We start from the raw sequence: 16,947 nt of genomic DNA, 5'->3' as shown, positions 1-16,947 counted from the left end.
TTTGTTCAGCCCAGAAGGGGGTACACCACTCAATCACCAACTGCTCTAAATGGGGGTCAGAAGTCCTCGCTCTGGTGGTGTGTAGTCTTGCTTGACTGGCCAGGCCTGCGTGCTCAATGGGGGAGCTCGGGAGTGTCGAGGAGCTTTGATAGCCAGGGGTAGTTTTTTTTTGGCGAAGAGAGTCGCGAGTTCGCAAGCAAGGTGGCCGCGATCAAACTCGGTTTGATCTGTGAAATCACCCAGCCCCATTCCTTGCAGCAATTGAGACAGTGGTTGGACTGATGCGACTGTGTTCCACTGTCGACACTCGGCAATTTCCATGAATCGACCGGCAAGCACGCACAGACGATTGTGGATATCATGTTCGGTCAGCTCCATTGGCTCGGGGGCGACTGAGTTGCTGTTCTCCAACTATCAAAGGAGAGCATCATAGTGATCGATCGCATAACAATGCGCGGCGCTCGAGGGCTGATTGAAGTGAATTTGAAGTATAGGAGGAGTTGAGTGGTGTTGGACTGGAGGCCTGGAAGGCTGGTGAACACGGCTTACATAAGCCCGGAAATGGGTCTGATACAGCGGGGTGTCCATTGATTGCATAAACAAGCTCCGTTCCTTGGACAGCAGAGTCTTCCAGACAGACAATCATTCAAGGACACACACGTAGAACAACGATTCGGTCCAACAGCCATCGTCCTCGGCAGAATCACCGCCGCCCATCTGCTCATCCCCACTCATCTCCTTATCATTCCTGGCCCGAAAATCCTGGCCATAAAAATCTAGCATGCCTGCCCTGGCTTCTCGCCATGCTTCCACATTAGCCATGGGCCCGACAATGTCCTATTTGTTCATAACGTAATCCTGGCAGTTCCAAGACTCGCCTTCGCCAGGGACAGGGATGCGAGGGTGTTGGTGGACGGGACCTCGTCAAGGAAATATCGGAGCACTGAGGCGCGTGTCTGATTGGAAGTTCGGGATCCTGACGGGCCGAGCGGGCGATACTGGAGAAATCGAGGTTGAGAGAAATTGTTCATGGCAAGTGCGAGTGTAACGCCTCACTGGACGCTTCAGGCAGGAATGCAGGATTCTCTGGCTGGGGATGGGGTGGATCTGTTGAAGCGCTACCAGGCGCGCCAACCCTAATTGGTAGGTAGTATTGGGCCGCCACCCATAACTAGCGATACTAGCAATGGCATCATGTGGCAAACATTACTCCGTACACTTCTACTTGTACATAAGCCTAGTGTGTTTTGACCCCGCTCCAGGGAGCGCTAGAAAATATAAAGGTGCCACGTTGTTGAAGAATCGTTGCTGGGTCTTCGACTCCGCCTGTTACGTGACCGAGTCCATTACCGGAACTTTGGCGGCATTTGCAAGATATCGCGGTGTCTTGGATTGTACTGAAACATCGATAGTGCTCTTCCTGCCTTGTCTCTCCGTCGCTTCGTATGATAGATGATCACAGGCAGGCTAATATCGTCAGGCCGAATATCCTTGGTCACTCCATCGCTTCGTACGTATGATAAATGCTCACAGGCTAAAATTTTCACTTATCCTCGGGCCGCAATCTCCAGTGTAACAGAGTTCGGCTACCAGGGCGGGGCACACTAGGCCCCACAGCAGTTGGGCATCGTTGTGTTCGGTATAAATCGCCGCAAGATCCCTTGCGTGCCAGGAGTAGGTCAAACAGAACACCAATTCGCAGATCACCGATTCACAGTTCATGACGCACTGAAGCAATGAATACGGAGGTACAGTATGCCACATTCTCCTGATAATATTATTTTACTGATTCTGATCTACAGATCACGGTCCCGTCAGGAAAATTGAAGTTCACAATACCTACAACTTTGAAGGTCCCCAAAAAATGTCAAGTTCAATGGCGGAACTGCACAGTGTCGTGTTATACAGGGGCTATATATCATTGGAGAACACTGTCACAAGGACCTAGAGAAGCACCGGAGGGAGCTACATTGTACATTTTTGTGCCCGAGAATACAAACGCAGAACTCGAACTAAACTGATCTAGGCGCATCTGAAAGGCCTAAACTACAAGCAAGCTGGCATCCAGCCTCAGAATTGATTAGCACTCTTACTTCAACATCCTGGCTCCCATCTAAGATCCTGTATGTGAGACACTGGGTGAATGTTTTAGAATTGGTCTGCTCCCAGCTCCAAAGAGCACTTGTTTGCATCCCTGATGCGAGCAATCCGGCCTGTGACATAGCGCCTGGGTGAGAAACTCTGAGGATAAGTGCTTTGTCGTCATTGTCGGACTGAAAGCATGTTCCGAAATGCAATACTCTCCAGTACTCAAAACCGAAAATGAATGTGACTTCAGCATCAACCCCAGGGTCTTCTGGGATCGAGATGGTGATACAATGTGTGCTAGAATCGGCGAGATGGCGCTCCTGCTTCCAGCGCTCGCTCGATCTGATACCGGAACAGTAGTACTCGTCAAAAAGCTCGATGACCCGGTGGTCCTCCGGATGCATGACCCTGTATCGAGCGATAGGCGTGTTTAGTACGTATCTCAATCTTGATGTAGCTTCAGGGTCTCTGCTGGCATTCTTGGAAATCGGCTGCTGATTTGATAACTCCCTCGTATCTTCGAGAAAGCCCTGCAAATCATCCTTAAACAGCTCAAGGCCGATTTCTATGCTTCGATTAGTGATGATCGATAAAGCCCTAGCTGTGGGAAATACCTATAAAAAATTTCCGGGCGAGACTCTGATCGGGGCCCTGGCAGCCACCCACCTCTCTCAAGCATCTCCACCAATCACTGGGTATCGTCCTACTCGTTTGCTTCAAGGACGACACAGCTCGGTTAAGTGATACCTCTGTCTTCGAGATGATCGTCCATGTCTGCTTCGAGAATCGGAGCTTCTGGAACAAGGCACAGTTCACAGAGAGCTTAGTCCAATGCAACAGAGATTCCGGGTCCCCATATCGGTCTCTGAGAAGGCTAAAAAGGGGCAGTTGTGAGTGACTGCGTCCTACCCTCTTTTCTGGATTGCTTATTGCTGTGTCGATCTGTTCATTCTCTCGGTGCTGGCGCGAAGCCTTGGTACAATCCACGTAGGCCAGTCCAGCACTTTCGTTGCAGCTAACCCAGGTGGCCATAGTCTCAGATTCAAATCCTGAATTGACAAGCTCTCAAGGGGACCTTGGTTGACGAGAAGAGGGTAGACACAGCAAGAGAAAATGATGCATTCGGCCAAACATGACTGGAGGAAGCAAGAGGCAAAGAGCCAAGTCCGGTCGGGGGGATAAAGTGAGATTTAACCAATCTTGGCTTGGGCAGCAAGGCGCATCCAGCCAAGTCCGGCCACGGGACAAAAGGTGCATCCAGCCAAGCCTGGCCACAGGACAAAATGTGCATCCAGTCAAGTCCGGCCACGGAACAAAAGGCGCATCCAGCTAAATCGGGTAGTGATTAGCAATGCAGGAGTTGTGTGACAGCACATATGCTGTGGCTAGGGACGCGCTGCGGCTGAGTTGGAGAAATTATCCAATCATAGCATCTTCGCTTATGCGTGCTCCGGGAGCATCTTCAAGGTCAACAATTCACCCTGTGGCCCCGATTTGGCTGGATGTACGTTTTGTTCTGTAGCTGGAATTGGCAGGATATACCTGTCATTCCATAGCTAGACTATGACGAAAGTAGTCAGGCCCACGAGCAGGGCGACCTCACCTTGGCTTTCTTACTGGCCAGCCACCCCATACCCTTCCGCATCTTTGTGGCACCTTGGTGACACCTTTTGTTCTAGGTTAGAGAGGCCGTTCGCCCAGTGGATAAATGTTTGCCAAAACGGGCGCAGTTCGCTCATGCAGCAAATACACTATTGCATTCCACATGAAAGTGAACATGAGATGAGACAGCTTGATACAGCTTGATGACAGAAGCAGGGCGTTAATTATTCCCGTTCTCTAGAATGCGTCACAGAGATCCATGGGCCCAAATGTATATATAATAACTAATGAGCTGCCCACGATGACAGTCCTCCAAGGTGGGACGTTCTCAGTCATCGCTCGATATACTCCCGGATTCTCACCATGAGCGAAAGCGGCGGGTTTTACAAGTATTCCTGCAGATATCGTTACCAATTCGATTGCCCCAACTGGACTTGGGTGAATGGTACGGCCTGTGCTTCTTGCTTGGTATGAACCCAGTAAACAACCCTCTCGGTATTCTTGTTAATTTTTGCTAGGCTATGGGACGAGATAGTGAATGTGGTGATGTATTCGTGCTGCCCATGTCAGGTGGGTTTGGGGTTCTTTCACCTAGAGAAGGGGACTCTGTGGCTGGACTTGTATTAGCGGCGACCGGGGAAGAGGTTGCTCAGTTAGTCCATGCGGTCTGTGATCTGGTGGGGTAGTATGAGGATAAGCTGGTCATGCCCATGTTCGAACTTGTATTAAGCCTTCTCAATATTATTATGAGGTTGTGGATTACTAGACTGGTGGCCATGTCGACTTCAGGTGATTTCCCCGAGACTTGACACATGCTGACAAGTTTTGTCAATGATACTTTTTGACTTTGAAGGATGCGCACTGATCCATCCAAGACTCCAGCTTGACACGGCCCAATGTTGCCGTGGACCATGTCTGATCAAAGATGCTCTGCTGTCCTTCTCATGCTGCAGGATGCAAAGAACATCCAGCCAAGTGTGGCCGTAGCGGCCACGGGACAAAAGGTGCATCTAGCCAAGCCTGGCGACGGGACAAAAGGTGCATCACGCCAAGACTGGCGGCGGGACATATGATACATCTAGCCAAGACGGCACGGCACGAGACGTGGACCGGTCAGAGGCGGAAAAAGCGGATCGCTGTACTTGGGTAAGGTGGGGTTGACGGACGGAATGCGAAGGAAGGAGCATTGTGTACTGTGTACAAGAATAGCACAGGGCTAAGCATCAGTTCGAATGGTAGGGTAGTGGGGGGCTAAGAGCTGAGTTGCGATATCTGAGGAGCCCTAAGTTATATATGACTATGGTCTATGGCAGAGGATGTGATCTTTATGATGAGATTATCGGCGACGGTTCAGTAGTCTTACTTAGGTGCTACTTTGTCAGGGGTCCGCTTTCACCATCGAGACTGATGTGGCTGCTGTCGCAGGTTTTTCTAAGCACACCACTTTTCAAACTACTATCCCTCCCATTATGAAGCCTCACTGCCAACAGCCAAAGCCGACTGGAGACGGAGAGACGCACACGCACACGAAATCTCCATCTTTGAGAATAGCCAGTTCTTCAGGAGCTGATGGAGTACTCGAAACCTCTCTGCCTTACACGGGCACTGATCTCGTAACTGGGCATTTACTGGAAAGGTCCGAGCATGGCCTTGCCTCTTTTCCTCCAGAGCCAGACGTCAAACCCCTTTTATTTCTGGAGCCGGAAGTCGGAACTGGATGCCCTCGGGCACTCGGATCTGTGAAATCCCAAGGAACACTTGATTCAACAATCCTTGCCAGATTTCCGGAAGAAGATGAGGTTGGGACGCAGGTGCTCATACATGCACACACCTGTTATTTAAGTTATCCTGAGAAGCTGTTTGTTTGGATGTGACACTTGTATCCTCCTGGAAATCCAGCATTTTTCAGCGTTTGAAAGATGATAGGAACAGAAGGGAAGATCACTCGGGCCTTGTATCGTCGGAAAGAGGAAGGTTCTTTTCGAGGATCAAGAAGATAAGGTCCCACTCCACAACCCGCACACATAGCTCATCCTTCCATCTCTTAAAAGTTTCCTTCAGCTTCCCAAACTCATCCTCTTGCATAATGGACCAATCATTGGTATCCTTAGATATGCCTAATGTAGACAATCCAATTCTATTCATTAGGTCTAGCCACCAGTTTAGCTGCTCTTGGGAGGGTTTACGATAACTAGCGACTGTAAAAGTTAGAGTGACTTTTTAGGAGATGATCTAGGAGATTCTTACTTGAGGTTCGGAGATCCTTGACCTCAAGAGCATCATCGCTCACGCACTTAGTGATCAGTTGTGCGAAAGCATCAGGAAGACGGCGTAATAAAAGGTACATCGTGGAGACTTAAGAGTAGAGAGTGCTAGTTTCCGATATGGTAGGTAGATAGAGTGTGTGACAAGAATACTTAGCTTCAATAAGTCAGATGTATCAGGGGCGGTCTTAAGATATTTATACACCAAGCCCTTTCAAAAGCATCAGGTACCGCCACAGCCACATGTCTTGACCAATCAAGAATCATTGGTGGTGATAGGAACATGCAGAAGCCACCTAACCATCCAGCTATGTAACAGCATACTTGCCACATACATGGTATACCGTCCCGGACGTTTATAGGTTTGGAACCAGTTTAATCACACACCAGGATCTGCACTGTTGGACTGAGCTACATAATTAGATTTGCCGTTCCATGATGATAACCTGGGTAGCTGGTTCCCGACACCCAGGGCCAAAACCACAAGCACGACAACACAGTAGGGCGAAGTGGTGTCCATCACATGTCTTCTACATGTATTAATATTATATGAACCTGATGGTGCCTAGGTTATCTTCCCGTATTGGTGCCGTCTGTACCTACCACATTGCACAAGCTTTCCCCATCACCAGAGTAGGATATGTCAACCAATGATTCGTCAATGATTTGCACTTATTAGCAAGCTCCACTGGCCTGGTAGCTCAATGCATGCGCCTCGGGATGTCCCAAAACGGGTCTAGCCTTGGTCATCCGAAAGCAACATTTTCAGCGCATGCGCCTGAGAGTTCTCTGGAATGTGTCTCGCATTACGGCGGGGCGGCAACTCCTCCCGAAGCCCCACTGACATAAGGTTCTGCCAAGCGATCGTTTTCCCCTTTCCTCTTAACCCGTCTTCCACAGTTCCATCCTACGCCCGACTTACGGTCCACTCAGAGTGATACTTCGCAATCAGTACTTTTTGCCTTTTATATACCACAAGATAGTGTCTTTGTGAAATAAGCGTAGAAGGTTTGTTGCAGTTATCTTGGGGCCTAATCAGGCGGAAACCAATTCTTAAGCATATGATGGTAAACTATCAACTAATAACTACTATCCCATGCATTTACCTCGCCAAATGGTAGTGCTCCACGACTTCAACATCTCGCGTAAGCCTCACAAAGACAGGGATTCTCCTGGATGACAGTTAAGAAGACGTCTTCTACCCCAGGGTATTTGAATACAGTGTCAAGTAATGCCTCCGAAACAAGATGCGCTTGAGATAAGATAAAGCGAGACATCCGCTTTGAGCTTTGGGTCCTGTGCCAAGAGAACGGCCTCTGTATGTCCATAGGTTGAAGTGTGCCATGGCCGATCCCAATGTTCTCATCATCTGCTAGCTTGTGACCGGATGACTCGTCCTGGAAAATGAAGTCTTGAGGACCACGACAATTTGTTTGAGGTGACATCCGCAGCGCTATCTGTTCAGGCCGGAGGCGAGGTTCCTCTACACTGTCAGCAGCCGGCTGCTGAGGGCCCTCACTATCGCTTTCAAGGAGACGTGGGCGCTTTCTAGACCCCTGTGTGGTCAAGTGGTCATCGTTGGGGTTCCCGGTAGCATTCTTTGTATCGGTAGTACAAGTGAGGGTGGGCCTTTTGCTCATTTGGGTATCCCCGGGTGGAAAATCTGCAATGGATGAGGAGCTGTCCATTCTTGGAGGCTTGAGCGAAAACGGTCGAGTATACCCGTAGTATGTTCGTAGTGTGTACTTCGGTCGGTTGAAGAGAAGGGGCTGCTGTAATAATCGAGGGCAGAATAGGCCTCTTATAACCACCACTGATTACCCTTGCGTGAATATCTCTCATTGTCAGGGTTGGCATATCCGAGATACGGCGATAAAGCTTTATGTTCTCTCTTGTCTAGCATGTTTGCCGACGTCACAGCCAATCGGCGAACCTTAGACCGGTCTGTACCACGCTGAAAAAAACGGCCAAGGAGCGAGTTCGTCATGCGAGACAAATGAGGAGCCGGAACACAGCCTGCAAGACATACGCTGAACCACAACCCGGCCGATCGACGGGTTCGCTGCCGCCTCGCCTCGGGGCCATGGATACATGATGCAAGAGGCGTAGCTTGGTCAAGGCGTCTTTCATTACTCAGGCTAGATGCACCATGTCGCCCTGGCCAGATCTGGTCAGAAGTGCCCACGTCTCCCTGGCCAGACTCGGCTAGATGCACCAGCCTCGCCCTGGCCAGATTTGGTCAGATGTGCCCATGTCTCCCCGGCCAGACTTGGCTAGATGCACTAGCCTCGCCCTGGCCAGATTTTGTCAGATGCACCCACATCTCTTGACCCCATACATGGACCATCAGAACTCGCGCGCCCGCCTTCTCGCCTCCCCGACGAAAGCATAAATCGCGCTTGGCGAGTACAGAGCGAGGCTACAATCTGCGGACCGAAGAACATAAGCACCTGCCCCGTCGCGTCGGGCAATGCCTCCATGGTAGAGAATAATTATATATATGTGTTCCCTTACAACGAATCAATAATCCTGACCAGTATGAACGGCTATCATTACAGCAACCCCTGGCTCAGGTAACCCGTTTACATGCCCATAGAACGAGCGACGGTCGCTCTTCACCCACAGACGTTAAGTATCAAGACTCAGGCACTCTATGATCTTGCCTCACGGGTCACATAGGAATTCTGGCTGGATATCATCTCTAATCTTCTTCATGCCTGTCCTGTGGTCTAATGAGGACAAAAAGTTGTTAGTCCAACTTTATCATCAGGGACTATCATGGCGCGAAATAGCAGAGGCTCTCAATCGCAGTGCCCGGGGCTGTCGCAAACAGTACAACCTTCACATGCAAACGATAAAGGCTAAACTTGCACATTTATACATGCAGTAAGTGCTCTCTGGCAATGCCAGCATCGTATGGGATTAATCTTTGAGCAGGAACAGAGAGCATATGTGGACTCCGCTGGCGGAAGAACTGGGCCTACATTGGCAAGATGCCGAATTTTTGCACCAGCAGTCGCACAAGAAGGCATGCAACCAGGCCAGATTATTGCACAGAAATTCGCTACCGACCCAGATTCCGATTAAGGCGCACGGTAAAGTTAGTCTTGCACCACAGCCGGTACCTTTGCAGCTACCATTCGAGCTCGCACCGCAGCCGGTCATGGCGCGGCCTTCCTTGCAGCCTGAGCTTGCACCTGCCAGGTCGCCACCTCTGCAGCTGCCATTCGAGCTCGCACCGCAGCCGGTCATGGTGCGGCCTTCCTTGCGGCCTGAGCTTGCGCCTGCCAGGTCGCCACCTCAGCAGGTGCCATTGGAGTTTACACGACTGCCGACCATGATGCCGCCTTCCTCGCAGCAGGGCGTTGCGCTTGCTGGGGTGGTGCCCTTAGGAAGGGGACATCCCACGCATATTGAACCCCTACAACTTGCCCCGCTTCAAACCAGAGATGCCGTCAAAGTCAGTCTACCCGGGTGTAGAGAACTGGTTAGAAGTCTGGCTGTCGGATAAGCGAGGCCTCAAGTCCCGGACATTAGGGACTTTGTCAAATAGTCGCTGACCTGGGTTTCCTTTACATGGGGTGTATGTTATTCCGCAAATAGTTTAATCGGGCCTTTTACCAAGTCAGCTGCTGCACACACATCCTTCTATCCCCCTTCAAGACCATAAGTAATAGAACACGCTTTTCTGTTCCCAGTGGTGCGGGAACATACTTCTGTGCCTGTGACCTGTTTAAGGAAACTCTTGTCCCTGGAAGCCAGAGGCACTGAGAGAGAGAGCCGAAACTATCATACTGTGACTAGGAAGGAGAATTCAGATGAGTTGAAGAACTTGACGACTCAAGATGTAAATGACTGGAGGGAGTGGGGGCATTGTATGGTTGAGTCGAAAATGTTCCAACTGGATGCATTGTGGAGAGCACTCGATGTGCGGAAGGGAAGTTCTGTTGCGGTGACGCAAGGCCCGATAAATAAATCGAAGGGCTGGGCCCCGGCAGCGGCTCGCTCGATTTGCCGGGACCCAGGGGTAGCTCGCTTGAAGGGTCGGGATCGGGACTCGGCGCCGGATCGCTCAAAGGCCAAGGGCCGGGTCTTGGTGCCGGATCACACAATTGACCGCCTGTCTTCAGGATTTTCATATTATGAATAAGCTGCCCATGTTCACTCTTGTATTATACACACATCATCTCTGTTGTTTATGTTATTGCCGGATCAAGCGTTCAAGGGTTATAAGCACAGACTGATGGCAATGTGCTTAGTCGCAGAAGGGTATTACTGTGTGACCTTTCTCAGGAAATTATAAAACTGAGGAGGGAGCTCCTGTCCTGCGTACTTGTTAAGGTGCAGAAGTTTCTTGCCCGCCCGGGTCATAGAGCTCGCCTAACTCCAGACCAAGCTCAACATCATAATAGGCAGCGTGACGCCTGGACCAAGCCTTTCGGTCGCACTCCAGTCGGTAGGTGCTGTGCCGTGCAAGGAAACTGATGACTGGCAAGAAGAATCTGTGGAAGGTCAAGCACGCCAAACTCATCGCCGAGGCACGGCCGGTGAATATCGATCGTCAGCGGCATGAGGCCGATGTTCTTCTACCCATGAGCCGAGTTATGGGCAATGTTGATGTCGCCGCAGGTCAGGAAGAGGAGCCCGTGCAACCCGGTGGTGGTCCTGTGTTGGCGGGACCTCGCATCGCGTTCTACGGCAATGTGGATCCGGCCCAATTCCCGCCCATCGCTGAGGAAAGTCGTGACGCCAGGTCTGCGGTAGGCGTCAAGACACCGCAAGAAAGATTGATGTACCCGTTGTGTTAGCCACGAAATCCAGATTTCTAGAGACGACAACTCAATGAAATGAACACAACTTCGCATCCCGTCAGTATGCCCAAGAGCGATCACTGCACGCGCGTGGTACCAAGAACGTTCCGCTACTGTGGCCATATTCAGAACCTCGGGTGATCTCACCAAGCGGTTGCTGATCCTGTTCGCTCTACAATCTCGCTAGCAGCGGATTGCTGCCGGGCGAGCCTCGCATCTCGAGGTTGGTCACAAGAACCACATGATGAGGCAATGGTACGATCAATCCGATGGAGACCATATAGAGCTTGACCACTGACAAGACAGCGGAATTCTATACGCTTAAAACCAGTGAGATGTCCTTTAACAATCGTCTTGAACATCTGGTCATCGATATTAATAAGGCCGAGATCCATAATAAGATCGCATTAAAAGACAGCAAAGACAATGCGAGTGTCTACCTTGCCGTCGCCGACCATTTATTCGCATTCATCGTCCAGCAGCTCGGAAAGGCCGGCTTCTTGACACAGAGGACGACACATTCTGGCGCATCGAGATCGAGAAGCTATTCGGCAACAGTCGTACTTTGGCCTAGGAGTCTAAATCACGACATCCTTGCCCAGACAAACGAAGAGCCGAATCTTCAGCGCCTGCCATTTCCTCGGCCAGGAAACAGTGTAGAGCATCATGGTGCGCTTTCACAACAGGATGTTTGAGCCGGTCTAGCGGCGCGAATCCAAACCTCGTCCAGATCAACCACAGCCGAGGCCGTCGGCCAGCCGTACATCACGCTGCGATCGCCACCTGCGCGCCGCCTCTAGGGAGCTGCCCGCGCGGAGCGAGTCGCATAATTGGACTACAAACAGGACGGCGCCGATCATGCCTTCTGTGACTTTTAGCAATGGGTCTTCTCCCATGGTGTCGCCAGTGTGTACTGACTCGAAGGGGCCGAGAACTATGGAACTGGCTGTCATTGCGATTTTACTGCAGCAAGGCCAGCTTGGAGTTTAGAGATTGAGGATCCCCTCCAGGGCATAATGTCATTTTTAACAAGTTATGGCTCAAGGTCTTAAATGGCTAGAAGCTTGTAAGGCCCCGTATTGAGCCAGAGGTATCATTTACAGGGTATGAGACAGGGTAGTGATTGTAAACATATTAAATGGTATCGAAGAGACTCTGAAGAAACTCGTTTATTTCAATGAAAGAATAAACTGGGGTACCATGAATAGAATGCCTCAAATACTAGATCTCTTCAAATCCATCGCGATTGGCGTGGGCGGGCTCGAGTCACGCCGAGGGAAACGAGCGCGCTAGAGAGCATAAGCAACTGAGATGATATGAAGGAACGGATGAACTCACCGAAACTTCTAAGGCCTGAATTCGCTGCTCCAATAGTGCAAATTGAGCCTTGTTTTGCTTTGTTGTCTCTCGAAGCTGTTTTGAGAAGGTTACGCAACAACGCTGCCAGAATATATTCGATTCAATAGCACGTTGAAGATGCTCCTCAGGCGTCTCGGGGCGCCATGGCCCATAAGGGCGCCAAGGTCCATATCCAGGGATGGTATGGCTTGGGACATGCTTGTCCCAGCATGTCGCCGCACTTGCTGGGGGGGTGGATTCTGGGCTGCTTGATCCCTCTGATGGCTGCCCCGGAGGTGTACAGGTAGCTGATTGGGTGCCAAGAGAAATTGGATCCACGTGGGGAGAAGGAAGGAGCAGAACCGGAATAGGATCCGATGTATCATGGGGCTTGATGCGTGGAGTTTGGTCAGCTTTCACGGAAGACCCCAGTTCTGGTTGGAAATCAACTTCCAAAGACAGAGGTGGGCAGTCAAGGGGTAGCTGGGGCAAGGACATGACGAGTTTGGTGTAGTCTTGAGTCTGATCTGCGTTCAGGGAGGGTATTATCTTCATTAAATAATTGTTCCTTCATTCCTGACATCTATGGCTTGGATCTTCAAGGGAAGTGGCGAAGTGACCACCAAGCGCTTACTCGCTGATGTGACTTTCGAGCTAAGCGCTGCATCCCTGTGGATGTGGCAACCATAACCAAGCTGTCGGGTCAGCCCATGCAGCTAGAAAGCGGGGGTTTCAGAGTATCAAGCGAATGGCATTCTTATCTACCTAAGCCCCGCCAGCTTCCACATCGCACACACAATGGCACTCTCAGGAAGCCAGACGCTGTCCGCCACATTCCCGGCTCAGAGAGATGGCCAAGGGTGCTCCACAGCCATTCTTCTCGGGCACCTCAAAGGCCTAATGTGAGCCCTTGCTCATTTCACTGGGCAGCCAGACCAAAGGACCTAGACCTCAGCAACCGGCAGATGCCAATGCCCAGCTCGAGCTCATCAGTAACAATCCGTGCTCAGCAGCAGAATATGCGGATGCCCTTCAGTTCCGATCGCAGTGCACCTCTGCGCTTAACCGTTTCCTCGGCGCCACGGGTACGGCCATCTTGCTTGACATTCACTGAGAGGCACGATGAGCATCACAATTACGCAAGACTCTGATGAAATTTCTGATCTTATCCCCATAGTTAGTTAGTACATAGATGACTCCTGAAGTTGATTTTATCTTGTCTTAGGACTACCTCCCCTCCTACACAGCTTCACTGGACAACGAGGTTCCATCAATAATGCTGTAGTCCTCAGGCTCTGCCCACGCTTCCGTATCTTCCTCATGAGGGCTTTTCTCTGCTGAAGGGGAGGTGCCCGAGGGAGTGCATGATGTTTGAGGCGTCCTTACTCGAGCAGGGACCTAGTATTGCTCAGCATCGGTTTCTTCCGAGGTTTTTCATGTAAACATACCAAGTGGTTAAGTGTCAGGTTCAGTCTCCCATTTTCTCGCTTCAGCAGGTCAACCCGTGTCTCTAGCTGGGTGAGGTTGATATTCATCACACCAAGTTGTGCGCTCTGCAAATCACAGAGACGTTCAAACTCGGCGGATCGTGTCTGCATCTGCATGAGAGCATCACGGGTGTGTTGATGGCTAGCGATCTCAAAGTTTAAGAGGATCGAGAGTGTCAACACTCGGTCCTCCAAGATCTTGATATCTCTATCGGTTGAGGTAGCAAGAGACATAACTCAAGTTCTTGTGGTGCTGAAAGGGAAAAATGCGGGAATGTACTGAGCAGTTGAAATCACTCATCTGAAAGAAAATTAGATTTCCCTGAGATACCTTTTCACCATTTATGAACTTATCTGGTCACCGATCGTACTTCCAAAGTGCGGGCGTGTGCAGGTGTGGTGTGGTGGGTGTGTTGGCTAGAACAGAAAACCTAGCGTGGATGTTGGTCAGCGTTGCTTCCTCAGTCTAAGCCTGTGATTGGTCTATGAAACCTTTGGCGGTGCTCATACCCTCCTTTTCACAGGCCAGGACCAAGTTGCCATTCAATTCTGCGGCCTCAGAATAGCATCACTATCTTCAGCCGTACTTGGCAATGTCTTCTCGCCCCTGGTCAGGGGTGAGAAAGTGAAGCTGCTTGTTGGTCCCTCTGCTTATGGCCTAGACTAAAGCTTCTGAATGCAGTTGTCACATTTCACACAACATCAAGCGGGATTGAACCAATTGAGTCCAACATCATAAGCCACTGCCCCGTCACGAGTCCATGTTCGTAGCTTCACACATATTAATGACAGACGATAGAAATGTAGGCTAACAAAAGATCATGCAATTATTGATCGGGGTATGGAAAAGGTCACTTTAGCTAGCTGGTTGACTTCTTAGTAAGTGTGAAAAGCACATTTTGTAAATCATCCTCAATCGCTCGTAAACTCGGATTTCGACTCCTAGCAGTGAAGGGGTCATTAGAAGAGTTCATGATGTAATAATGGAAAGGTCAAGTCAGATGACCCCGCTTCTATGCGAGTGCTTTCATATTGGGCATAGAGCTGCAAGCTAAGAAAACCAAGAGGGTGTGGAGTGTGAGCGGTAAACGAAACATGGAGAACCAACATGCATTTTAGGAGCCGATCTATTCCTAGACGAAGTGCTCTGTTTTTGGGACAGTTTGCACCTTGATGCATATAAATTGTGATCATGACGACTGACGCCTATCTCATTCAACCAAGACACCCATATCCTCCTGGCCCCGTTCAAACCCCCAAGATCCTCTTCACTTTGTTCCAACCTATCTCAGCCAGCTAGGACGCCCCATATCCTCAGACTTTATTCAAACTCTGAGATTCTTTTCGCTTCGTTCCAGTTTTCTCCCCTCAGCATGTCAGTTAGCTGCTTTATTACGAGCCACGGACAGGCCCTGCCGGGCATGACTGTCGAGCTCAGAAAAGACGGTTCGCAGACTGTCTTTAGTTCTCAGACCGATTTTCGAGGTCGTACTGGCCGATGGTCTTCGCCAGGCAACAAATCGCCCATTCTCTTCAACATTAATGGGCTTATCTGGAGCCTCACTCTCTATACAGAGTCGAGAGTCAGTCCTTCAGTCGAACCTATCGATCGAGAGTACGGAAAAGTCTGTATTTCATTCTATATTCATAATGACAGAGCATACCAATTCAACCTGGATTTGAGTGACGATATCTGTCGACTCCATCACCACTCCAGTCCATTAACGCCAGGCCCAGCAAGATCACCCATCAATGGTGGCTGGCCCTCTACCAGTTGTGGTCCAGAGGAGCTGACAAGCCCTAGCATTCATCCTCCAACCACTACCCCTATCGCACCGATACGACCCTGCCTCCCTTCACTTCGCAAGGAATGTGGTGCTTGGCCACAATCGACGGTGGTGGAAGTGATCCAAACGGGCAAATCTCCATCCTTGCCAACTCGAGTTGCATACCCACCTCCCCTTCCATCTGCCCAGCTGGCTGTCAGTCATCTGCTCAATAGTCAGCCAGAGACAGAGTCTTTCCCTGATGATCGCAAGTGCAAGAATGCAATACTGGAGGAATCCCCTAGAAAGCGTCGTTGTGCGTTGCGGAAGTCACTTCGCATCCAGACAAACTTGGATGCTGAATGAAGGACTCTCGATTGTGTTTATTCGCCAACCTTTCAATCAAGCTATGCGTCGATGCTATTCCTCAGATTTTCTATCATTATGTTCAAAAGTCGACATGGTTCTCAGGTCCACCACACAAGTCTGTAAATAGTTCACTCCAAATGAAAGTTATGTTCCACATCAAACACTAGGCTTTGAGAGCTGCTTGTGTTTCGGTTCTCTGGAGAACCGAAATGCATATCCTTGTAACCCCGCTCTTAAAGTGATCAAGGGCTAGCTCTCTACCCGATAATATCAAAGCCATCAGTGAAGACCTATTGCAGTTTAGCGTAAAGCTCCACTTGAGAACAGAATAACTTACCTCTCCTCTCTGGCATGCATTAAAGTAGATGAGCTCAGCAAGTAAGTAAAAGATCACCGAGTTTGTCGATTGATACAAGAAGATCCCGGGTATTGCTGCAATAGGTAAAGCAGCCAGACGGAATCTAATACTTCGATGTATCTTTGAACTTGGACTGAAACCTAGCGGTAGTTCTAGGGCTAACATGAACAAACCGCCCAACAAGTTTAAGCTCTGAAGGATCGGAACTGGTGCAACTAATACATCCAAGGTGGCAGTAGAAAAGTCCCAAAAGATTTTCGGCCAAAAAAGGCCATGCAAGGCGGCCAAGATTTGATCTAAATATTAGCTAGTGCAAGATGTGGAGGATCGCATCTACCTACAGCCTGCGCTGCTCATGGCGATCAGTCGAGCTAGATCGGTCCTAGACAAGTTTCCCATCTGAGTCGCCTCTTAATCTCTCAACAAAAGTATTCAAATGTGGACAAGTTTATACAGCTAGGATAAGATAATATAGAATCTACTTGTCTCTGTTGAAAAGGCAGGGTCATAGGCTAAAACTGGATGATGATCTGACAAAATTTGAAACGAGACACAATGGTAGTTCTTGGACCAAGGATGGGCTGACAGCCGGGCTTCAGACTAACATCCTCAGCCAGATCCAAGCTCTTAGTCACAGTGTACCAGGCAGCTAACTTAGACGCGCTCCCAGCACAGCAAGAGCCAGCATTCTGGCCACACCATGCCAGTATCCAGGCCTCTGGCCACACCATGCCAGCATCCAGGCCTCTGGCCACACCATGCCAGCATCCAGGCCTCTGGCCACACCATGCCAGCATCCAGGCCTCTGGCCACACCATGCCAGCATCCAGGCCTCTGGCCACACCATGCCAGCATCCAGGCCTC

General features: G+C 50.1%; 4 protein-coding genes across 4 annotated transcripts; 1 reads left to right on the top strand and 3 right to left on the bottom strand.

The window, feature by feature from the left end:
• Positions 1-45: 45 nt before the first annotated feature.
• E0L32_007815 (uncharacterized protein) lies at positions 46-3,120 on the bottom strand (the record flags this gene model as incomplete). The annotated part of the gene is made up of 4 exons (XM_031142601.1): positions 46-411; positions 661-837; positions 2,094-2,653; positions 2,703-3,120. 4 exons carry the CDS (start codon positions 3,118-3,120, stop codon positions 46-48), a joined length of 1,521 nt encoding a protein of 506 aa, XP_030993107.1.
• Positions 3,121-5,631: 2,511 nt separating this feature from the next.
• E0L32_007814 (uncharacterized protein) lies at positions 5,632-6,037 on the bottom strand (the record flags this gene model as incomplete). Its single annotated transcript, XM_031142600.1, has 2 exons — positions 5,632-5,888; positions 5,938-6,037. The coding sequence occupies 2 exons, from the start codon at positions 6,035-6,037 to the stop codon at positions 5,632-5,634; spliced, it is 357 nt and encodes a 118-aa protein (XP_030993106.1).
• A 2,798-nt stretch (positions 6,038-8,835) lies between these two features.
• E0L32_007813 (uncharacterized protein) lies at positions 8,836-11,090 on the top strand (the record flags this gene model as incomplete). Its single annotated transcript, XM_031142599.1, has 5 exons — positions 8,836-8,840; positions 8,892-9,414; positions 10,451-10,714; positions 10,953-11,020; positions 11,072-11,090. The coding sequence occupies 5 exons, from the start codon at positions 8,836-8,838 to the stop codon at positions 11,088-11,090; spliced, it is 879 nt and encodes a 292-aa protein (XP_030993105.1).
• A 2,252-nt stretch (positions 11,091-13,342) lies between these two features.
• Positions 13,343-13,824, bottom strand: E0L32_007812 (uncharacterized protein; the record flags this gene model as incomplete). Its single annotated transcript, XM_031142597.1, has 2 exons — positions 13,343-13,501; positions 13,552-13,824. 2 exons carry the CDS (start codon positions 13,822-13,824, stop codon positions 13,343-13,345), a joined length of 432 nt encoding a protein of 143 aa, XP_030993104.1.
• Positions 13,825-16,947: the final 3,123 nt, after the last annotated feature.

The sequence above is a fragment of the Thyridium curvatum genome, assembly GCF_004353045.1.
Source record: "Thyridium curvatum strain D216 chromosome Unknown NODE_49_length_306705_cov_73.659816, whole genome shotgun sequence".
Lineage (NCBI taxonomy): Eukaryota > Fungi > Ascomycota > Sordariomycetes > Thyridiales > Thyridiaceae > Thyridium > Thyridium curvatum.
The sequence above is the reverse complement of the archived record's forward strand: the minus strand, read 5'-3'. Positions and strand labels throughout refer to the sequence as shown.